The 25,912-nt window shown below is 28.5% G+C and overlaps 1 protein-coding gene across 2 annotated transcripts in view; it reads left to right on the top strand.

Annotated features, from left to right (window-relative positions):
- The window catches only part of LOC113551124, a 40,901-nt gene extending 17,081 nt beyond the window's left edge, over positions 1 to 23,820 (top strand). The window contains exons 3-19 of one of the 2 annotated variants that reach the window (XM_026953168.1): positions 1,221 to 1,291; positions 2,981 to 3,078; positions 11,803 to 11,936; positions 12,423 to 12,644; positions 13,083 to 13,907; positions 14,460 to 14,504; positions 14,578 to 14,736; positions 14,975 to 15,092; positions 15,153 to 15,262; positions 15,348 to 15,551; positions 16,581 to 16,870; positions 17,278 to 17,466; positions 17,972 to 18,119; positions 18,193 to 18,403; positions 18,924 to 19,114; positions 19,312 to 19,478; positions 22,297 to 23,820. In XM_026953168.1, the coding sequence (XP_026808969.1) occupies positions 1,221 to 1,291; positions 2,981 to 3,078; positions 11,803 to 11,936; positions 12,423 to 12,644; positions 13,083 to 13,907; positions 14,460 to 14,504; positions 14,578 to 14,736; positions 14,975 to 15,092; positions 15,153 to 15,262; positions 15,348 to 15,551; positions 16,581 to 16,870; positions 17,278 to 17,466; positions 17,972 to 18,119; positions 18,193 to 18,403; positions 18,924 to 19,114; positions 19,312 to 19,478; positions 22,297 to 22,842 (3,728 nt within the window). In that variant the 3' untranslated portion in view covers positions 22,843 to 23,820. Of the gene's footprint in view, positions 1 to 1,220; positions 1,292 to 2,980; positions 3,079 to 11,802; positions 11,937 to 12,422; positions 12,645 to 13,082; positions 13,908 to 14,459; positions 14,505 to 14,577; positions 14,737 to 14,974; positions 15,093 to 15,152; positions 15,263 to 15,347; positions 15,552 to 16,580; positions 16,871 to 17,277; positions 17,467 to 17,971; positions 18,120 to 18,192; positions 18,404 to 18,923; positions 19,115 to 19,311; positions 19,479 to 19,711; positions 19,993 to 22,296 lie in introns of those variants that run through there. The other variant, XM_026953169.1, reaches the window with a different exon arrangement.
- Positions 23,821 to 25,912: the final 2,092 nt, after the last annotated feature.

The raw sequence follows: 25,912 nt of genomic DNA, 5'->3' as shown, positions 1-25,912 counted from the left end.
GGAAATATAAAAGGTCAGTAGGTCTCCGGTGCGCGCATTATATAGTACGACACTCTATCATATAGCGTCTAACCACAACGAATATAATATGCGCTCGCGTTATACAGACGCAATAATAATAATATAATAATATCATATTATTATTATTTTTATGCATACCGGCGTGGTGGACCGACGGGCACGCGACGACCTATAAAATCGGCATTCCGTGGCGTGCCAAAGACACGCGCAGGCATTGCTTACTGTTATTGTTTAAGAGTGTCGAACGTCATTCAATTTCGCACTTATTATATGCGCATCTGTGGCCAGGAATTTTGAAACAAACCAATAGCAATGGGCCAAAACACTGTCCCTATTGCGGGTCGCGATTAATGCATGCCGTACGACCCGGAGTATGTCCGTTTGACGTTCGGCTTTCAAATTCGTAGTTTTCCATTCATAGCACGTCGCATAAAAATATTTTAGCGATGTTTTAAAATCTCATAGCCCAAATATCGCAGATTTTCTAGACCAGGAACAGAAAATATCTCTGTAAGAAAGCTCACGTGGCTCGAATTAGAAATTTGATGATTATTATATTATTTATATTCATTTCATGGAATATGTGGTTTGTAATATTGTCAACTCGACAAAATGTATTTTATCATTTATATATTGCTGTTACGAACAAGTCGTCTTCTTAGTAATTATTATCGACGGGTTTTCAGTTTTTGAAATATAATTCGAGAAAATTATTACTTCTATGCATTAGGAATCTACAATTAGTAAAATGTATAAGGTTTTTTGGTTTAACTGAACTCAAATTAAAAAAAAACTAATGATTATTTACACGCATTTCTTGACAATTCTAGGGCGGTCTAACAAATGCATAGTAGATTTTTAGAATTAGACAAGTATTCAAATACCGTTGTCTGCCTATACGTGTTTAAGCTTAGATAAGATGAGGAGGTTTCTACTGTGTAGTATAACCGTAATTGCACAATGTTCATTCAATCCCTTTGTATACATAGTAGGTATACATGTAATAGAATCAAATAAGTGTTTCATTGCTACTTGAAAGTTATCAAATGTATTTGTGTGTGTGTGTGTGGTGCGCTGTATAGTGTTCAACAATCAAATTGAAATTGTCCGTATAGGTCTTTGTCGAAAGCAAGTCACACGAATCACGTAATATTATATAGTACCTAATTTAACCGTTTTCGTTTTTATTTTATTCGCAGGCTCAGTAAAGACTTCGTTGATGTCTGGTTCGTCATTCAACATCACATGGCATCTGGCGTATCCTCACCGGGTAAGTTTAACTCTTTAATACTCGTAATAGCTTTATGCACTATACCGTCCGAGATCACGACCTAATGTGTCGACAAAATGTCATTAACGATCGGCGGCGGACCGTGTGAGTGAAAACTCCGCGATGACAATAGGTGATTGCGCAAGCTGACGAGGATCCCAGGACGATAATATTGTTATTAATCACCGTCGCGAATTATTATTACTTTAGATCGTCGTGGCACGCACTGGCCGGCTCGCGCTCAGTATATAGTGCAATATAAATATAATGTTTACCTACATGCAGCCTCCGTTAGACCTGCACGATGTTCCGCGTGTACAGGGCGATTATGAGTGCATTATATTATTATTAATCAGTCGTTTGTGTAAGGGTAGACGATAATAAATGTATAATAATAGATGGTTATGCAACTTGATAGTCCTTCTACCCGCAGTAAAAACTTGCAACTAAATCGTTAGTTGTATTTTTTTTTTTTTTAAACGATTCCATATTATATAGTGCCGTGGTATTGTTAAACCTTTTATATTATATTATATTCGAAGTCTTTTGACGCGGTATTCTTTTGTCACGTATAAATCATACAGTTTTTGTTGTTCACGATTTGACTTCACGAATTTTTAAAGATATTATGCACAAACTTCAGTAAAATAAGCTTACATTTTATCGCATATTGTAATACATTATTATACTATGCATTACTATTTAAAAATGTAATTCGTTTAACACCTTGCGTTATATCTTATTGCTTATAAATAATTTGTATAACTTATTTAAATAAAATCAAAAACATTCAGTTAACTATTAGTTTAATTTATAAACATATAAACATATTACATGTATCTAGTAGATACATACACAGAAAAATATCGTAGTGGTTAGGTTATAATCATTATCATCGTGTTAAAGTTAACGAGTAAATGGGATTGCACAAAGTCATACAACATACATCATAATATATATAAATTACAAGTTAAAATACAAAAGTATTTATTTAATATTTCTCAGACAGTTTAAACCTCCAGAGCTCTCGCTATGTATGCGTGCTTGTATGGTTTTTGATGCTTTATATTTGATGATGTTACGTCAGGACATACAAAAACCAGCATCTTATTGCGTCCGACTCTTAATGTAGGTACACATGTAAACCCGTTTGATCTGCAGCAGAAGCTGTTCAAACCAGATAAACAGAATTTCGCGATTAAAAAAAAAAAAATAGATCTAATAATATTATTATTAATGTACCTACGTAACTTTCGCGTATATTGCCTCGAGTTATTTCTTTATAATAGCTGCAGTCGATTAACGGCTTTTAGATATATTCTCCAGTTTTTTATCAACCTCGTATGTTTTTCATTACTTTCTCCAAGAATTCCTGTTGGTACGATCTTTGGTGGAGTTTCGAGAGCACTAGGAATCACTAGAGTGTATAAGGTCACTGACTCGAATCGAAGCGCCACACTTAAACACATATATGCACAGATTTATACTACGTAGGCTTATACTTGTGAGGTTCGCAAGTATATATTCCACTTTTACTTGTTGATTGTCCAATTATTTCTATAAATCGTAGATTTTCTCTAAATTGTTGTAAAACTGTAGCATAGCGTTTATTTATTTTTAATTAGATAATATGTGTAGTTTTAAATGGCATGAGTATTCTTATTGATGTTTTGGTTATTGTTTATAAAGGGAGGAATCAAACTTCAAGTACTAGACAATTACCAAAGGCCAGTATTGGATTTAACACCAGTCACAAAGGATTCTGATTTTTTGAGGACCGATGCAACGTGAGTAAAACTATTTATAAAATTAAATAACACTAGGATAAAGTGTACTACTTATATCATTATTATTATTATTACAATCTTAAATTACAATATTGAAGTAAAATTTTAACGTAAACGGTTTAAATATTTTATTCAGAAAATTTACTGTTGATTTTTTGTGTGATGTAAATAAATAATTTATTTACTTAGAAATAGTTTTATTGAAATATGTGGGGTAGTCAGTACTATGTGTTAAAACATTGCATTTTTACTCAAAGCCTAGTTGTTCAATCGTTTGTGGTCAAATAATTCTGACCAATTGTGAAGTTTTCATTTTTTAAATTGTATAACTATATTTACAATATTTTATGGAATTAGTTATTATTTTTGAAGTAATGATTGAATAAAACTTTTAAAAATTTATTACATATTTGGTTTTTTTCTGGCTGCCATCCAATTCGCGTTTAATAAAAATGGAATATATATATAAAAATGTAAGTTAAAATTGTATATTTATTACGCGTATAATGAAAGTTTTTTTAACATTATAGCTACCATATGTATGATTTAAATCCAGTAGCGCAACTATTTACAGGAAGAAGGTTACTATATATTATGTATGAAACTATTATGAACACATAGTCGAAGGACGGCTATGATTTAGTGATGCTAATTATTATTAATATAAGGTGATAAAGAAAGTGTTTACTATGGGAATCTCGAACATTGAATCTCGTAACCGATAAATTTATTATAAAATATTATTTAAATTAAATAAATGTAAACATGCAGTATACTTTTATAATTTGTTTTAATTTTCTATTAAAAAAAAAATCTTAAGTTAAAAATTGGCTGAGTAATTTATATTTAATGTTGTCAATAAGTTGAATTATTTTTGGACATGCAAAATAAAAAAATTATAATTAATTGCTACTTTATCATTATAAAATACATATTCTAAATAGTGTTTAAAATATTCATAATTACACATGTAAAAGTAGTTGTTGCATAGCTCGTTTAGAAAGTAGACGTTTCACGCCAACGTCTATCTCTGTAGCAGTATAGGTTGGGCCTGATACTAAAACTTAACAATGATAACGCCGAAAAACCATTTAAATATAGTGAGAATTCAATATTCATATCCTGCGGCAACTTTTTCTTATATTATATTGGGTGATTCTTTTACAACATTATCATATTATTATTTACGACACTCGTATATACTCGTATAACTTATTTGTATATATATAAATCAATAGAGTTTTTAAATAGTTTACTGGTTCAAAGTTACAAGTTATAATAATATATCATGACGATTTTAATTACGATATACCTACTATGATTCCATTGTAATTACGAAACGAATATCAAGACATATTGCGTACTATAATATAATCAATAATATTGTATACTGCGTCGAATATGTGAATTTCCTTTATTGATTTTTCAGATAGGTACACGATTGAGCAGATATAAATTACATAATATAATATGAATATGTATATGATATTTACTTTTCAACAATAATATTATATAAATAAATTTGATATGAAATAGTAAATAGTTTTTCTATATAAATTATATTTCCGTTATTTTAATAGACTACTAACCATTAGAATAGATGAATACATGTCTTTTACTTTTACTTTCCGTCATCATCATCATATTTTTCTTTTTTTATTGACATCAAATTGTTTGTTTGTATGGTCCATTACATCACTTGATTGATAGTGATGTAAACACCTAACCATACAATTACTAGCTTGGAATATTGCTATTTTTATTAATAAATATTATTAGGTGCTATATGCAGCAGCGTATTTAGGTGGGTCCTTCGCGTCTGGATAACCCTCGACTTAAAAAAGAATAACCCAATATATTAGTATTCTACTCATGCCTAACAAAATATTTATATCCAGTCTGTAAAAGTGAAATTAATTTTTTTAGATCAGAGTATCAGACGACAAATTTCAAGGTACATTTCTAAGCTAAGTTTATAATAATTCGTTTGGAATATCCAGGAATTATTCGAATTTCACTGAGTCGTTAAGGGATATTTTGGATACCCCCTAAAAAATTACCCAAAACACGCCACTGACTATAGGTGATAGTAGGCCTATACTTTGTACACCTTCAATTACAATTTACCACGTATTATAACTAAATATAATGTTTGTATTATAAAAATCACAATTACAGAATTACATTTCAGTATTCCATTACCTTAAATTTATTTTAAAATCATTTCGTATTATAAATTAAATTTCATTATTGTAAATTCGTAACATGAAAACGTAAAAAAACAAATGAATTATTTTGTTTTAACTATAAAAATTTGTAAATAAATTGGCATTTATAAATCTATATTAATTATATAAAATTCACACATTATTATATTAAAATAAATTGTTGTTATTTGTATATAATTATTTATAAAGTATAATATAATACATTAAACAGTAATAATGTAAGTATTGTGTGTATAACAAACAAGTGATTTGAATTATATTGGTTTTATCGAAAATCTAAATTCCTCATTAATTTATTGTGCTTCTTTTTATAAATTAATAAATATATCTAACATCAGTGGTTATGTTTAATTAAATATAATAATTAATAACTGCAGTCTAAACAAACTTAGATCAGAATTCTGTGAGGTAAAAGGATATTTTCGATATGAATATAAATTTTAAATACAATTATGTATTGATGTATTAGTTATATTATAAGTATCTATTTCATTTTATTGTAAATAATAATATTTCAATATTACATATATAATAAATAACTATTGTAGTGAATGTATTTTGATTTTATTTCTATGTTATGTAGTAATTGCCTATCATAATATTTTACGTTTATTGTATTTTTGATATTTAGTTATGATAACACATATAGACGATTGGTTAGATTTATATCATACACAAAACACAAAGAGAAACAAATTCGCTATTTTTCTCACCGAGTCACTGTAGTTTTATTTTAATCTCGTTGTAGATACATATTTACGCCTGGGCTATTGAAAAAAAACAAAATACACGTAGGTACTTGTTACATTATCATGTCAACCAATTTTATTATTGATTGACATTAGAATGAAACTTGGCTGAGCGAATTGAAAGGCAGAGGGACACGCGGGGTGAATATTTTTTTATATATACACATATATAATAATAAAATGTGCTTTCTTTAAACATACCTACTCTCCTATTATAATAATATGTCGAGTTTAACGTTTATGAATTCAATTTTTGGTGGGATAACTACGTACAAGCAGAGAAGGAGAGCTAAATTCCTGCTTATGAACAGTGCTCGTCGGTGGCGGTCAATAATATAAGCGTGTACTTTAACGACGGCCGTTCCCACTGTTCACGATTTCGGACCGAGTTAAAGATGTCAAGGCAAAATCTACGCAATGATAATATTAAATAATAACCTTAACGCGACTTGGTCGTAATGCATAACTATGGGAATATATAAAACGAACATACTAGCTACTTTCGCGTTTCAAAACGACTGTTATAAAATTAACCCGTACGATAATAGGAGTATATATCCAGGAAGTATACAAAAAACTTCCTATAAGCTATAATATCCTATCAATGAATATGATGTATAGGTATTTATATTTTCGAAAAATTATATTTTATTAAAAGTTGCTTTGTAACGTCAGTCGTAATGCTCAATTTTATCATTTTAAGACAAACATTTGAATAAGATAATAATATTTTTTAAGTTCAGCTTAATATCACAAAATCGAATTATAATTTCTAAAACCAAATAAACCGCATTCTATTGGATAGACGAGTAGTAGTTGTTGTATTTTTTTTTATTAATTACATAATTATGTATTTATTTCATTACCACATTAGAGAGTGGACTCACGCCACAATAGTTATTTTCTTGTGTCGTCATGAACAAAAAATAATAAACAGTTTTTTTTTAATCAAGTCCACTTAACTTACAATAATAAAAATATGAAACCTTTTATTTCTATACTGTGTATACAATAAAGATCTTGCAGTATGAGTCAATTTATTTGATTGTTTGTTTTATATCATTTTATAATAGTGTAAAATTTAAAAAAACGTATTTTAATAGTATTATAAAATGTTGACTATTATTATATTTTATTTGTATCGCGGCATTTTATTCCAACGAGTCTCTGAAGCAATGTTAATTCTACTATGTAACAGACGTTCTAGGAAGTGAATTACGTTTACAAATAATTATGCCAAATAAATTATTATTGTCGTTGACGTTTTTGTGGTGAAATAATTTGTGGCATCCCAGAAGGAAACTATGTTGAAATATGTTTTAATAGAAATTATTAAAATTGTAGTAAATATACCTATCCATATAATGAATACCATTATTGATTATTAGACACAAAAATAATAATTATGTTATTGTTTCGTCCGTGTTAAATGTGTCGCAGTATTTTTGAACATAAAAATTTATAATGTGGATATATACGTTTATTTAAACTATAAATAGTATTTAGCAAAATAAAATAGTATACATACACCTACTTGAAAATTTAAATGGTAACAAAAAAAAAAAAATACCCATTTTAGAATTATTTTGTCATGGTCATTGATCATTATTCGTTGATATATACATATCTTTATACTATAGTATACTTTAGTATTTATAAACTATACATAATGCAATATGTATGTTTTAATTAGTTTGACGTTTAAGTTATTAATAAAAATCCATAAATACTTGTCTTTTAAATGGCATAATGAAATCATTAGACGTGGTGAGTACCTTGTTATCCTTGCAGATTGTGTGACAATAAGAAAATCTATGTATAGTTAAATAAATTTCTATGATTTAAATACGGATAACAATATGATCAAGTTTGATATAATAAGTGTACAATAGGCCTCGTATATAATAATCTCGTATATTCAAATTGTTAGTGATGAACAAAACTCGTCACATAGCCTAGAAAATAATGTATTTTTATTACTCCTTTATATGACAATATAATACAATACAATTATATGATAATATAGACTTTTAAAAAAACACTGATCTTTGATGGAAAAATTTTAAATTTTCATTTCTGTTTATTACTTGATATATTTTGATTTTTATCAACATATACCTAATTACGTAATTACTTAAAATAACATAATGATAATATCAAATTTGTTAAGTATGATTGCTATATTAATATTTTTTATTGTTATTTGTACGAAAATCAAAAAACAGAAAATCAATTTTAATCAATTTGATTAAATAAATACTTAATGCCTTCATTATAATAATCTCAGCTATACTACATGATGAATTTCTATGGTAAATTGTTTGGCATGACAAATGTAATTTATAATTCATCGCCATTTTCTACAATTCCATTTAAACGATTTCTTTTGTTTTAATCAATTTACACTCAGAAATATTTATTTGAATAAAGAAATCAATAAATAAAATAAACGACTTTCAGTTGGAGTATCTAGTCTGAACAGCTAGGTATAAAATTATTAAAAGACAAAAAAATTAATTATAATTTCTATTTAATTAAACTAAAATGGTAACCAAGTAAAAGGTTAAGATCATGTAATCAAGCCCAAATGAAGTCCTCTAAGGGATGAGACTTTACTGTGAGTCCATAAATAAATAAAAATACAATAATGCTCACTGTCAACTAAGAAATAATATTTGGATCATCACCATTGATTAACTTTAAATATTAATTATTATTATATAAAATTAATCAATACAATTATCAATTACTATTATTAAATTAAAGTGATAGGTATACTAAGATTATACCTGTTTTTAAATAGTATAATTTAATAATATGAACACTTAATAGTTAATTATTACGTAAAATATTACTTGTGGGTAAAATAACCCAGAACTAAGAATTAAAAAAAATTATTATATTTTTATATAATACTATAATACCTATGTTATATACTTATATTACTATTTTCAAAAAAAAAATCTAATTAATAAAAAGTTACAATTTGTATAAATATGAATATTAACATGAAAATGGGTATAAAAAGATACATTTGTTTCTACTAAATGAACAATTTAAGTAATAAAAAAATATTCTGTCATTTTAAAATTACTTGAAATTTATTTATTTATTGATATTTTTAATACCTTTTTCAATTTAATAGTAACTCCGGCGAGAACAGAGAGTATTTTATATTAATAAATAAAAACACTATCAAAATAACGTGAATTTTGGAAGCTTTAATTATGTAAAATTGTTTATATTTCGACCTTTTTTTTTTTATAATCCACTAAGGTGCTTTTTTGTTTCAAACATTAGTATTGATACCAAAATATTTTTTATTTATTAATAAAATATTTATATTCAAATATTAAAACTTATATATTCATTTATATATATATATATATTTGGTTTAATTAATGTTGATAAAATGTTTAAAATAATATATGTAAATAATGAAAATATTGACATAATACCTAATAATTATTGTTCCAAAGAAAAAATATAAATATTCTAAAAACATATATAAATCGAAAACACAATCAGGTAACGACATAATAGTGTATATCTGGAGATAGTACTTCTATATACTATTTCCAGAAAATAATAATATAATATACGGTATATTAACTACATATATAAATATCTAGACCAATATCTTAATTTTTATTTCTAATCATAAAAATATTATGAACAAATAATAATGATAAATATTTAAGCATTACTATGTGTTTTTATGGAATGATAATGACAAAACACAATAATAGACAATTACGGCAATGAGTCATGTTTTTAGCAAACATTTTTCTTTGTATTTCTGTAAAAAATATGTTACATACCTAACTTCACAGTTTGCATAGTTGTATATTTTAATTTTGTTTTCAACGTAATATAAGTTATCTAGAATTTACTACTTGTAAAATACTCAAATGTAGACATTTGAGCTCTTAAACAATGTTTGTTTTAACAATATCCGTTTCGTTACAAGTAGTGAATATTTTGAAAATTAATTATGATATTATTATTATAGGTATTGGTAGGTAACTGATATTATAGTATATACGTATCATACCTTATGTAGGTATATATTTCACTTATTTGAAATTAAATTATGAATTTCTGATACTTTCTCATACTTAATTATACATCTTAAATCTAGATATAAACCATAATAGTAAATGAAACATATTTTCAAACCGTAGGTATAATAATATTGTATATGCAATTACCCGTCTATCCAGTATAGCAACAGTTCTACAGATCTACTTTTATTATATGAATTGATTAATCTATTATTATTAATTTATCAATACTTATATATTGGTAATCATATAACGTTTAATATTATATCAATTATATGGCAAGACATAAAATTTAATGAACGAAAGCAAACCAATGTCCATGTTAGAAAAAAGTATTTACTGATCATATTATTTCTGTATCTAAATATCTAATAAATAATAATTATAGTCTTCAATATTAATGAGAGTTAACGTTTTCATAGTCCACACCCTCCATCCACCCCCGCCCTTAGAAGGTTCAAATAATGTATAGAATATTCTCTTTTTTTATAAGCCATTCGTGAATTAGCGACTGTGATGTTTGCTAATGTTTGCTAATTCTTTAACCGTACCGATCTTATACTATTGGGGTTAATATTTTATTCGTGATGGTATATAGATAGGTACGTAACAATTATCTAACGTTTTCGAAAAAATATTTAAATTATTAGTATATTATATTAACTAATTAATTATAAACTTCCGATTCACTGATTCACTGTAAAATAGTGTTCCTTATAAAATAATTATGTAACACGAACCTTATGATATAATATAACAATTTAAATAAAAATTAATAATTATTTTAATTATTTATATAATAATGCCTATATAATAACTACTTGCTTACCTACTTATTTTGTTTTTCTAAACTTGGTTAAAGTTATTTGTTTTTCATACTATTTTATTGTTTTCTATTTTTATTTTGTACTTTTAATTTTATGTAGTGTATACATATATTTACTATAAACTAATCTAGAAATTAACTGTTCGCTGTATAGTTATCACAGTTTTCATTAAATTTATTGGTTTTACATACCTATTCATATTACAATATTTATGGTTAGTATATTGTAAAAACTTATTTTTTTAAAGTTGTAATATACACATAAGTCAATCAATTATATCATATTTTTTTTTATCAAACAAAGGTTTGTTTAATTTAAATGACTTAGTTTCTATATACATCGTTAACTCAAATCAGATAAGTACATCGTATATAATAAATTATAGCAATAGGTACCTACTACCTATATACTTTCAAATTGGATTTTTAATTTCTCGCATTTAAAATAATATTGTATATGTACCTTTAAGTAATAATTACCTATATATAATGGGTTCATATAATATAATTTCTTACAATATATTTTACATAACTTTTGAAATCTAAATTAAAAGAACCGTAATTTTAATAATGAATGAATTAATATTTTTTATGTATTATGTAAATCGATAGTATTGTACCTAAATAATGTTATTGTTGATGTTATTATTTTATTCGACTAGAGAAAGTCTATGAACTATGACTGTAAAATCGTTACATCACATTTTGTTTTTTTAAGTACTCGATAATTATTTTGCAATAATACACCAACAACAATAATCTATTGTATTACTTTCAGTATAAATAATAATAATAATTTAGTATTATCACGTGAAGACGATCCTCGTTAATTTTTGTTGTTGGTTAATTTTTTTCAGAGCTCAGTCGTACGCTGTTCAGTTGCCGGGAGATTTCGTTTGTGAAGATTGTACCATTAGGTTACTCAGAGAAGCATTAGAATGGGGCAATAGCTACAGGTTTTGGTCATGCGCTGATGTCGATATAAAAAATAGTAATTATTGTTCACTTATATTTGTCATATAATGACTATTATTATCCGTAATTTAAGGGTATACCTTACACACATAATGCCGTAGTAATCAACGAATCTCGCATCTGTTTGATCAAACATTTATCACGAATTATAAAGTACCTACTTGCATATTTTCTTTAAATTTCAACTTATCGAGATTCTACAATATAAATTAAATTTAGTCTATATTAGGTTTGAGGTACCAGTTTGCCATTACATTACAATTGTTACACTACACTTCTAATACCAGTGATTTAAATTACTTTTAAAAAAAATACTTAAATAAGTATTTAAATTTTTTATGAAAACATAGAAAATACTATGATCTTTTTGTATTTTGTAAATAATAGCTAATAGCTATTTTTTTTCACGAATTCTAACAATTTTTAAATGGAAATATTTGTATAATTAGTGATAAACTATTTTCTGGAATTGACATGTTATTTAAATTGCTTTTGTTTTTAGAAAAAAATTACCGAGAAGACTGCAGTGGCAAAGGCCGTTACTTATTATCGAAGTGTCGATGTGACAAATTGTATTACGGTCCTAGATGTCAATACAAAGATGAATGCGTTGAAGATGGCGATTGTGGCGATCAAGGCAGGTGTATAGATGTCCACGCAACGTCCGCTCCTAGGAAACAATGTTATTGTGAGCCCGGATGGTTTGGACCAGCGTGTACTAAACGTAAGAAAAATGTTTAAAAATTACAAATGAGCTATAACATAAATTTACTTTATTTTCTAAATGGTACAAAATTTCTATGTGTCAAGTATATAATAAGAGAGTGTTAATAATTTCACAGTTATTAAGGTTTTAAATAACGCTAATATTATGATTTTGAATTTTGTTTTTAAAGATATAACTAAAATAAGACATTACTCAACCTTCAAAATATATCATCATATTTATATAATATGTGTAAATTAAGTCCATTGTATGTACTCTAACCCTGAAAGATAGGATGAAATATAGCTACTTAAAATCTATCAATGATATTATAGCATAAAAATATAATATGTAATTTAGTAGGAAAATACAAAATATATTAAGTAATCAATTATGCGCTACAATATCAGAAATAAAAATGTAAAATGATCTATAGCATTTAATATTATTTTTCAGGGTCATCGTTGAAATCAAATGAAATTGATTTAAGCAATCACAGATTTAGAGAACTTTCAAATGACTTCCATTTATACTGGAAAATATTCAAAGAAGAAGGCGAAATAGAAGTTGTATTAAGAGCAAACAGTACCAGTTATTTAGGGCTAGGTTGGCGACCAAAAGATTTGACTGCTGAGTGTAAGAATTTCCCAGCACTAGCAGACTTGCCGGGTGCAAAAGCCGTAGCAGCAATACCAAAACCCGAACCTGAACCAGAACCAAAAAGCGAACCAGAACCGAAAAGTGAGCCCGAACCGAAAAGTGAACCCGAACCAAAAAGTGAACCTGAACCGAAAAGTGAACCTGAACCGAAAAGTGAACCAGAGCCAAAGAGTGTACCTGAACCAAAGAGTGAACCGGAACCGAAGAGTGAGCCGGAACCGAAGAGTGAGCCAGAACCAAAAAGCGAACCGGAACCTAAAACTGAACCTGAACCTAAAACTGAACCAGAGCCAAAAAGCGAACCAGAGCCAAAGAGTGAACCAGAGCCAAAGGGTGAACCAGAACCAAAGAGTGAACCAGAATCAAAAAGTGAACCAGAACCAAAATCAACACCAGGACCGAAATCAAGTAGCAAACCTGAACCAGAACCGGAACCCGAAACAACCGCAGAACCTTCACCAGAACCTACTACTTTATCAACAACAACTATTGCTAGTTCCACTAGGCCTAAACCATCATTTTTCCGAACCAGAGGTCGTCTTCAAAAACCAAAGCCTACCGATGAACCGGAAGCTGCAGCATCAACTGCTACTGCACCTTTAAGATCTAATGGAAGACCAGGTAACTTAATTGTTTTTAAAATTATATTAAAACAGAATTTCCAATCATTAATATTACAATCGACCTTTTATAATAATGGTAAGTTTTTAGATAAAGTACCTACAACTTTTTTTCTCACAAATTTGGAATTACAATACTGAGATTATGTCTCTACTTCCTTGCATACTACGCATAATATAATTAGTTACCGAACCAACTTCATTAATAATTTTTTATTATTATTAATAATTAATTATTATATGATTACATTTTACTGATTAATTTTGAACACCAGAAAGCCTATCATGGACGTAAACCGTAAACACCCATAAAAACATCTTTGGTTTATTTTTTTAAGTGCAATAGAGAAAATATTAATTAGCATGCAAAATGAAAAAAAATTTTGTTATTAGTCGCGTATATAACAATAATACTAGCTATTTTGAATATAGATTGAATATTATTTTATTTTTATAATATTATTGGTTATTTTATTTCATACCAAGAATAAAAATATTATTAATACATTTCAATTAAAAATTACATAAACTATATTGTTATATTTTCTTATAGTATTTGCTCAATTACGAAATACTAGATCGGCTTCAACACCAAATGGTAAGTTGTCTATAAAATCTTGGAATATTAATATATTTTTACAAAATATTATAATAAATAACAAATCGATTAGAACCTCAACCAGAATCAGAACCAGAACCAAGGCTGAAAGTTCAGGAAGGCCATAATCATCACGATCACTCTTCACATGAACACGATCACAACCACGATCATCACCATCATACTCACGACCATAATCATGAACATCAACATGAAGCTCCAGCAAAAAAAGGTAAATATTTATTTAACAAAATTTAGTTAACGATTATTTTTTAATAGCACCACATGTTGTAATGACATATTGTAAATATGTCAATGTATTTATTTATATTGTTTTATGAATTATGAATTAACTTTATGAAATTAAATTGTAATTATTAATTTAAAGTATATGTACCAACTATGTTAAATAGTAACAACAAATTTCAACTGTTGTATTATAATATTAATTATGATTGCTAATATTTTAGAACTAAAACTCAATACATACACACCGAAAGATTTCAACGGGATGGATTGTACAGATTTAGTGATCGGGAGTGCTCGAGGATCATCCAGCAGAGTATGGGACTATTACACAAGAGACAGGTTAATTGAATTATTTCTAAATTTTTTCTGCAGCTAAAATATTATTAAATTTTTTATTAGATCAACGCCACGTGTGGACAGCTATTGGGGTGGAAAGAATGATTTAATCGCTGCTGTTGGGTTCGAAAAAGATGGAGTCACGACTATTGCTTTTAGAAAGAAACTTAAAGGTGAATTAAAATTTTTTATAAATTTGTAAATATGCATCAATCTATTACTGCATATAAGATTTAATAAATTATTGTATTTTTATAGCCACCGAACCTACCGATCACTCTATCGTAGATGAAGTTATGCACGTGATTTGGGCTAAGGGTCAAGAACAGAAAAACTATCAGCATTCACCAAAATCTGGGCTAGAGAAAGATGTTGCTTTTGTAAAAGATTTTTACAAGCAAGATGAACTTAAATATCATGGCCATGGATCTCAGCGTGGAGTGATTTCTATTAACTTTTTCGGTAATTATTAAATGATTTTGTTTTTTGAGTTATTAAAAAATAGTTAACACAACATTATTGATGCAATCGTTACTAAACAAATTTCAAATTGGAACTTTAGAGTAACCTAATTAAATGTTAGTGACCTCGGAAATTTCTCATCAACTTATGGTCCATTTATCCAAAAATAATTTCGTGTTAAAATGAACCATTACGAAAGATTTCTGGACGTGGATTAAATCTTGTTCAAACTATATTGGTACTAAAATATCGTATAAATTAATTTTTCCAACGAATATTTTAAGCAATAAAAGCTTCTATGTATTATTAGTATACAATTAATTATTACCAAAATCAAAATTAAATTACAAAAATAAAAATACTAAATGAATATATCGTAAAAAAAAAAAATTCAAATAGGAATTATATTATTGGCATAAGTCCATGCTAAAGTAAATATTATATATTTATAATATTACACATTATTTTATTCATTATTTTCGCTATCATAATTATTCTATATTTCTATTAATTTACAAAAGTTCTATTCTGGCAATACTGATCTGTTTACTATATATATGCTCTTGAGTCTTGAACGCTCATAGATATGATATAATTATAATTCTATTTTCTCTTTTATTAGGACATTCGAGTTCAGTGTAGTTCACAAATTGTGAATCATCATGTTGTATAAATATATAATATGAATATAATATTTTATCTAAAATTTGTTTACTGATGCGATTGCCGCCCATTTTTCACGGCTTTCGGCATTTACAAGTGACATAGTCGTACAAATTTACTAGAACATTATATTTTATGCGCCGTCACCGACGTCGCCCATAATGTCTAGTATTAAATACTCATTTTAAACTCAAACACCGTATTAATCGAGTATACTTTTGTATATTGTGTATAAACCTAAATTATTTTTATTTGATTTTAAAACGATAATGTTCGAAAAATAAAAAAATACTTTTCTTTCATGTTTCACACCGTTTGTCTTTGTAGTATGTAATAATATGACTTTCACGCACTTTATTATCGCAGATGAACCCGGAAAACAGACGTCATCGATCGACGATGAAGAGTCGGAAAAAACTGCCGAAGATTCATTAACTAGTCGTAACAAGCCGTCAGTCCAGCAAGTTTCCACGCCGGCGCCCAGTAACTGTTACGGTCAGTGGGCGACCCCAAAAGGCTGTAATGTGACTGCTGGCCAATGCGAGTACCATGTGGTATGGACTTATTCGTCGAAAACCGATTACATGCGATTCACGATTACCACCACCCACACCAGTACTTGGACCGGTATTGGATTTTCGGACGACCACAAAATGGTAAGATTAATCTATACATAGATATATTAAACAACAATATTGCAAATATCGACGAAAATTTTGAATTTAGAAGTATATTCAAACAACTAATCGATATAATAAGAAATATAACTAGACACTAGATAAATTATGTTTTCAAAACCATAAACTATTTTATAATTGCATAAGTAAAGATTAAAAAATTGCTTTTATATTGTACCTATTTGTTAAGTGTTAAAACCTTATATATATATTAAATATTGTACAAAAAACACGAAACAATAGACAAATGCTAATTGCAAAGAGATAATTTTCCTATTTAACGATAAGAATTTAATACATATTTAAAATTTAAATATTTTTAATAATTGGTTTTGAAAATAAACGCTGAATTTTCGTTTGTAACTCTTGTTTTTATGATTGGTTAGAGTCAAACAGATGCCATAATTGGATGGGTGGATAAAGCAGGAAGGCCATTCCTTATGGACACGTGGATTAACGGGTATACGGCTCCACTGTTGGATGCTTCACAAGACTTAAGCAATATAACCGGTAACACCGCCGAGGGATTAACAACGTTGAGTTTTATGAGGAAACGATCGACCGGTGATACCAAGGTAATTATTATTATTGATTTGAAAGTTAATAAGGTTAAATATACTGAGAAGTTAGGTCTGTGAATTTAATGTACTAAAAATAACAGATTAAAAATAATACACTTTTGTACTAAAAATTGGCAAAATAATCTTAAAAAATCTAAAGTTTAAAATAAAAGTTTTAGAATACTAGTATGATAATCTTTTATTTAAACATTATTAAATATATTATGAATAAATAACATAATTTTTGTCAATCTCACTGATATCAATAAAATATTAAAATATTTAAAAAAAAAAAATAATAACATTTAATTTAGATCCTCACTTAGTATATATTATAGTATATAGTATATTATAACGAATTTTGATTGAACTATTAATTATTCCTTTTACAAAATAGCAAAATACATATTATTATAGAATAAATGTATTAAATTCAGAGCTCTATCGTGTTTATACAACATATTCTCATTAACATAAAATGTAAACGTATCGTAGCTTTATCGTTGCTTTGAAATAATAGGATATGATGTTTACGGATGACAAATGTTTGTATTTAACGTTCATCGTCAAAGGAGGTGGTTACAACCCGGTTAATAAAAAAATCAAAAAACACGAAGTCTTGCCAATGTTTTCGAACGACAGAGTGTGCATAAGATCCTGTGGTGCCGGTAAGGATTCTAAATATTGCAACGTTTACACAGATTTTTTTTAACTTGGGCGTGATTTTTAACTTTTTTACAGAAGAAGATTGGGAATTAGCCACCACTACGATCGCACCGAAAGCGGCATACAACGTTGCCATTAAGTTGGTGAAATTGGGTGAAAATTTTGTTGTGCCCCCGGCTGGAAGTCCCGATTTTGACGCCCTAGCCAATACGGTCACCAGTGGTTTCAAGAAGACCTTAACTAAATTACCCGAGTTCTACAAGATTAGCGTTGATGAGTTTTCTCAGTACGTATAATATATGTTTATACTAATATTTTGATCATATTTCAATTACACCGCGAGCGTTTTTTAAGCAGTGGCAACATGATGCCCAATTTTTGGGCTAAGTACTCAAGTATTCCATCTATAAATTGGGTGTACTTATTGTACTTCTACCATTTTATGAGCACTCAATAATTTTTATTTATACATTTATATAATACTAATAAAATATTACGCCCATTTAATTTTTTTCTTATAAATAAATATCTTACCATTTCCAAAATATAAATTGTGCTTAGACATAGAGATGTTTTGCGACGAAGCTTCAAATGTGTTATTTAAATAAAAATTGGTGGGTGGGTCATACGAGCATGCTGCTGTCCCATTCATAAAAATATTTCGCTCTGCCACTGTCTTCCAAGTGCTACGTATAGTATAATTTTTTTCATCTACTGGATTCGAATTCACCAATTACACAGCTATCCAGCTATGTGTTATATATTATTTAATTTAGTGATTATAATTTTGTTTATTTTTACTACAGAGATAACGACAATGTCGTTGCTAAAATGAGTGTCGAGTTAGACGAGAGTGGTGGTGGTTCGCGTGGCCGTGCATTGGGCACTGACGAGGGTGCCGAACAATTGGAGCGCGTTTTAAGAAGTACCGTAAACAGCGGTCACGTTGGCGCTCTATCATTGGATCCTAAATACTTTGTTTTTGAAGCAGCACCACGTAAGTGATATAATATATGTATATTCATTAGTTAAATAACTGATTTTTATAAATAAAACAAACAAAATCATTACAAAACGAAGTTTGAAAATCTTATATAACGAGAAATCAGTTGTACTTTCCTCTGCTCTTTCTGTTCGCTATATATTTTATTTTATACATTCGACTATAATATTATTTTATGTTATGATTTACAGTGTCCAGTACGATTCCATTAGAGGAAAACGTCAATGACAGTATACTATTGTCTACGACAAAATTATGGATCGTTATAGGATGCATTTCCGCTTTGGTATTTATCGCCATCGTTCAAGCTGGATGCACCATCTACAAGACAGCTCGAAGACCCAGACCAAACCACAAGGTAATTGTCACTGTCGTTGATACACATTTGTATTAACAACGATATATTATTATCATAAATTTTAGATCATCATCATTTTTAAATATACTATGTAGTACATCCATATTAACGGCTTTCGTAGAGCTTTTATTTTATTGTTAGCTTCCTCGTATAATAATAACTTGATTAGGCTTATTATTTTTTTATTCGTCTACATTTGGCGAGCTTGCAGTAATCTTGTAACTATTGTATAGCTGGTTTATTCGGTCCCGACTGGAGCTCAGGCCGGGTATCGGCCGCCTGTCGACCCTTACATGTACACCACCGGTCATTGGGCGCCTATTCGAGCGGAACACGTGACACATCGTTACTAAACAAAATCAAAATTTATAAAATATATCGCAAAATCAAAAAAAAAAAAAATCATCAATAAAAACATACATAACACATATAGTATAAGTATATTACCCGGTGAGTCTGATCAATACTTCTTCTTTGTCTCTGTCTCTGTTTTCTTTTTGCGTGATATCCTTATTATATATTATAACTTCTAAATATCGAAAACTGCATATTCTTATCAGTTTTTCACAATATTACGCTTTCGCAAACAAAGTAGGATTCAATTATTTTATATTTTTACCTATATACGCAAAGATACTATACATAAATAAAATGATTTACACGATTTTGATTTTGAACGTTTTTATTAACTTAAAGATGTATATTCTGAAGAATGGAAATATTGATATAATCAATGATAAGTTTATTAAGATTAGTACTTATTAACTATCGACTTAATAGGTTTTAAGTAATATAGGAACTAACCAATTTATTTTTTGGTTAATTTTCATTATTTAATATTAACTTTGTTGGGTAATTAAACGTGAATATATTAATAATTTTAATTAATTTTAAACTACACGATTATATAACTATAAGAGGTTACATAAAACTTTTATAATTTTCACGTATTATGTAATATTAAATCTGGTCATGTGCCAATATAAGTATCTATTTAATATGGAAACAAAAATAATTGAGTACCTATACTTTTAAATGTTAAAAAAAAATGATTATGATATAAAAGGAATCACCCTTTAATATTTCACGCATGATCATATAATGGCTATTATCCTATTTGATTTTTCTTACTAACTTTATTCACTTGGGTATCTATCATATTGATGTATGCGCAAATAGTATATATGTATTGAAAATGTAATACATTTCATTAACTTTATCGTATGTGATAATTTTATTTAAAAACGCCGATGTTTTTAAATAATATTAAGATAATTCAACTAATACTTATATAATTGACAAAATAATATTATATTAGAATAATAATTGTTAATGTTATTCTCCTGCTTCTGATTTTCAATTCGTCCCCACCATTAATTTAATTCTGTCTTTGACTCCCGCATATAATAAATATGTAGCTGGTATTTTCTCACGTTTTTTCACATTTTTTTTATGCTTTCGTGGTTTTACAATACATAATATTTATCCCTCTTTTAGATCTTTTATTCTTTACAAACTACTTCGTATGCGTGCCTATTATATTATTTTGATCACTTTTTTTGTACCTAAGTTATTTTTTTCTAAACGACATTAACTGCGTTTTACACATTAATATTTTACATTTCCAACTACTTCGTTGGTTCAATGACAAATCGTTACATAATAATAGTATTTTACCTTTTCTACTCACTGCACGTTAAATGTATAAATATTACGACTTTTCAAACGTACATTATTATTATTATTCACTATCGTTAAACTTTTCGGATAACAAGTTAACGATATGGTACTAATCAGTGGAATAAAACTATACGATTTCGTCGAAAAAATAATAATTATATACGTACTAGGGTCATTAAAAAATAGTTGACACTTAATGTTGAATTTATTTCCGTAGTATTGAAATATTATTGTTATAATTTCAATTATAGTAATGTGGGTCGAAACGTAAATAAAAATAGTACGCAGAATATTCCAGCAATATACACAAATAGGCTAACACATTTTTCCGCTGTAGAATAATTTTCTTTTCTTCAAAAAAAAACCGCTTGCACACTGCTCCTATTATTATTACCACCACCACTTTTATTATCACTACTATACGTCTATACACACTCACGCCGACATTATTACTACTATTAAAATACTTAACACTTTATTAACTTGTTATTTGTAAATATTATTAATATTACACCATTACGACCTTATAATATGACTATATGTTTACTGTACAGTGTACATAATATAGAATGTAAATCGATGGTAAACCAAAAGCGAGGTTCTGTTTACGCCGAAACCAACCTTCGAAAATGATATAGTATTATAATAGAAGACTTATGATAATACTAGCATTTGATGACCATTTTCGTATCACCGATTATCGACTATCGTATAGAAAAATATAGGTCGTAAAGATTGGTTTTGGTGCAAACAGTTGACTTATCACGCTTATTATTGCCATGATGTCTATGGTCGGTCTAAAAACTAAAGGCTTTCCGATATAGTGACGTTTTCGTAGAAAACGGCGTCGCGCAATCCATAATATATTATAAACGTATTATAAAAAACTTAATAAAACTCACATAAAAAAAAAATCATTACATTTTCGCATTTGGAAAGAGACGAATTTTGATCCCCACAAAAAATTGCGCTACGCCAGCGGATTGTTTGTCGCGTATTGCATAACAATCGGCAAATAATCTATACATCGGAAAGCCCGCGGCGACACACTCGTTAACAATATAATGATGCATTTTCGAAATGTTATTATGATCGCTGATCCATTATCATAATGATTTATGTTTTTGCGCGTGCGCAGGATCACGGCGGTGTGAACTCCGCTTGGAAGGATTATTCGTCCGGCGGCGGTGGACCTAACACCAATTACGCTTTCGATCAGTACGACGGCGACGAAAAACAGTCACCCAGCTCGTTGAGCCATACATCCACCATACCGCTGACCACAAAGTTGGTGTCGCATAACGGCGGCGGAGGTAACCATTACGCCGAGTCGCGGTCGTTGCACAGGCCTGCCGCAAACACGGCGGCTGCGGCCAACGGCGGCCGTCACATGCACAGCCGCCCACCGCCACCGCCAGCACACCAACAGCAACTGCTCCACCAGGACAGAGCGGCGGGCACTTACTCGCTGCCCAGGCCCGCGCAACAGCCGCCCCACCATAACGGCGGTTACTACACGCACAGACCGCCAAACCGGACAGCGCATCACGGGCCACCACATCAGCAGCAGTCCGCGGGCGGCGATCAGCTTCAGCCGGACTTTTACTTTATGCCGTCGCAGAGGAAGTACTCGGGCGAGGTGGTCAGGGTGTACGTGGACTATAACACAAACCCCAGGAAATGAACAGGGAGCCGCCCCGCGTCTCTGCATTTTATATACTTATAGTAATCGTTTTTTGTAAATATATATCCAAAAATTATTTTTTTACATAAGTACATTATATACTTACGACACACGCACACACACGGACACGAACACGTACTCCTCGTGTACATACGTTTATTATTCGCCATAGTATGTGTGTCTATATATATATATATATATACGTTTAAACTCAATAGCCACATAATAATAATTTAATATCGTTTATTGTCCCGTAGTACGATTCGTTGTCGTTTATTAATAATATGATAAATATTATTACTAGCGTGACATGATAATTTATTAATCCCGACCCTCTTCGGTTCGCTTTTGGCTTTTCGAGACGTTCGGTCGGGTATTGTAATACGACAGTTTATGATATCACAATCGTGTGCCATTTCAACCGACAAGTATAATATATTATTATACGTATCGCTATTCATAATAATTGTCGACACAGTAATAAAGATTTTCGTTTAAGATACGCGCAGTTGTCACTGCGTACAGATCAAAACCTATCTACATATACCTATCATTGTTAATAATATTGCATTGCGACTTTTCTTCGCGATAATGTTAGTGTGACAATACGTGTATGTGGGTGTGTGTATGCGTGTGTGTGTGTATACATATATATTTATAGACGATACATATTATACGAACACGGACGCACGTTGTTATTTACGTGTCAAGCCACTACACATTGACTGTATTTTATTTTTTATTATTTTATTTTAGAATATCATTATTTTTTTTTTTCGATTTTATAGTCTATTACGTAAAATAGTTTAGTAACGTTATAATAGGCGCGAGTAATATGTATACCGCGATGAATTTCAACAAAATATATAGTGCAAAACGTTGTCAATCGAATCAATATTATAATAAATTATGCCTAAGTATATTATGTATAAATTCTTAAGATATATATATATATAGTTATGTAAACTGTTTGCTCATTTAGTCGAAAAAAATAACGTAATTAATATTATGGTTTTTATACATATACATATATAGTACTCGTATACAACATATTATTATTGCGATTAATATGTTTTTATAGTATTTAATATTTGTTTATGTACTTATTTTTTAGTTAGGCGAATACCATAGATAAATTATATAGTGAATACGATGTCTTAATAGCTAATATTAACATAGATGCATTATACTATATTATGTTGTGTAACCTTAATTTAACCGTAAGAGTACTACAACGGCATAAGTCTATTCGCGTCAAAAATATTTTCACTGTGCAATATCAATATAATATTATTATTATATTTATATATGCGCATGTCCTGTGAAACCGGAAAAATATTATAAGGCGTTAAAAATGTGTTTTTATTCCGACTATTTTGTACATACACCGAAAGTGGCATTAAATTTTATTTCTGACGCTGTAAACTATATTATACGTTTGGAGAATAATATATAATTTAATATATAGTTATTAAAAATCATTTATTTAATACGATTTTTATTATAATGTGTTGTTTTTAAATATACCTATAAATATGTATACATAGTTGTTGATTGATGGGAAAGATCAAACTACACAATATTTAATGGATAGCGAATTATTGATAAAAGAATGGTTTATACCATTAACTTTTATAAAACCGAATGAAATTCATATTGATGGACAATTTCAAAAACTTTAAGGTGTTCAAACTGCGTAAATTTATACTTAATACATAAGAATAACTGATAAAATATTATTATGTACCTATATTATTATGATGTGAACGCTATTATTTTTATTATTATATTCTGTAGTAATGTAGTATTAATATGCGATTTTAATATCAACACGTTAGAATACTAAATAATAGCATCATTACTTTTATTTATGTATTATTGATGGCCAGAAATATTATGAATAGATAATAATATTGATTTGAAAATAATTTTTTGTCTTTAAACAAAAAAACCAAAACCATTGATATAATTGAATATAAAACTATACAATATAAAATTAAGTAATAACCTAATGAAAGAACAATGCTAAGTAAATATTAACCATAATAATCTATCAAAGAATTATTGAACAAATAATTTTTACTTTACTTAGATTAACTTATATCAGAATAAAATTTTTGATTTTTTAAAAACAACAATCTTATAATTTCTAACCCGAGAAAAATTATTTCAAAATATAAGATTGAATATTGCAGACTTGATGTAAAAATATTAAACGCCGCTAAAAAAGATGAACCAAATTTACTCTCTCACGTTGAAGTACTTCGCAGAGAACTATAATCATGATAAGAGTTATGGAATAAAAAATATGAAATATAAAACACTTCTATGGAAACTTTCAAATAAACATTTATACTAACTAAAAATAATAGCATATATTTTTTAAAAACACAAACCATAATTGAGGCGTATAGAACCATATCGGGCATAGGCACAATCCACAAAAAATCTTGTTAAAAATTTTGTTTTTTTTTTCAAAATTTAATCTAAATAATGTTCAGTTGGATTTGTTTTTGATATACGATTAATATGTCATTACAAAAAGTTACATAAATTATAAATATAATATTGTTATTAGGTATTAAAATATGTTTTGTATTTATATTTATGTTTGATATTCATTTTATATATTATAGCTTTATATAAAACTTTAAAAAATGTGCCCCCGTTCTGTAAACATTTTCTGAAACCGCAGCTGAATACAAGGAATGCGACAACAACATGTGTCAACAGCACTCGACTCTCATTAATGAAATAAATAATAATTTGAAGATTTTTGTAGCATACATAGAACGTCGTTACAACGCTATACGGAAAAAATGCATAATATATAAATAAAATTCTATTTTTTTTTACTTATATAAAACATTACAATATTACAACATCCTTTATTCGTCATTTAACATCAATCTATCTACTGTATTGTATGTCGATTTGTCAAGTTATTATTACATTTTTTATTCGTTTATAACATATACTATCAAAAACCTTCTCTTGGTGATTTTAACAACTTTAACCCCCACATAGGACAATACGGAGAAATTGCTGAAAGTATTTTTATTTTAACATA

Source organism: Rhopalosiphum maidis, chromosome 2, assembly GCF_003676215.2.
Source record: "Rhopalosiphum maidis isolate BTI-1 chromosome 2, ASM367621v3, whole genome shotgun sequence".
Lineage (NCBI taxonomy): Eukaryota > Metazoa > Arthropoda > Insecta > Hemiptera > Aphididae > Rhopalosiphum > Rhopalosiphum maidis.
Note: the sequence above shows the minus strand (reverse complement) of the source record. Positions and strands in the feature narration are given on the sequence as shown.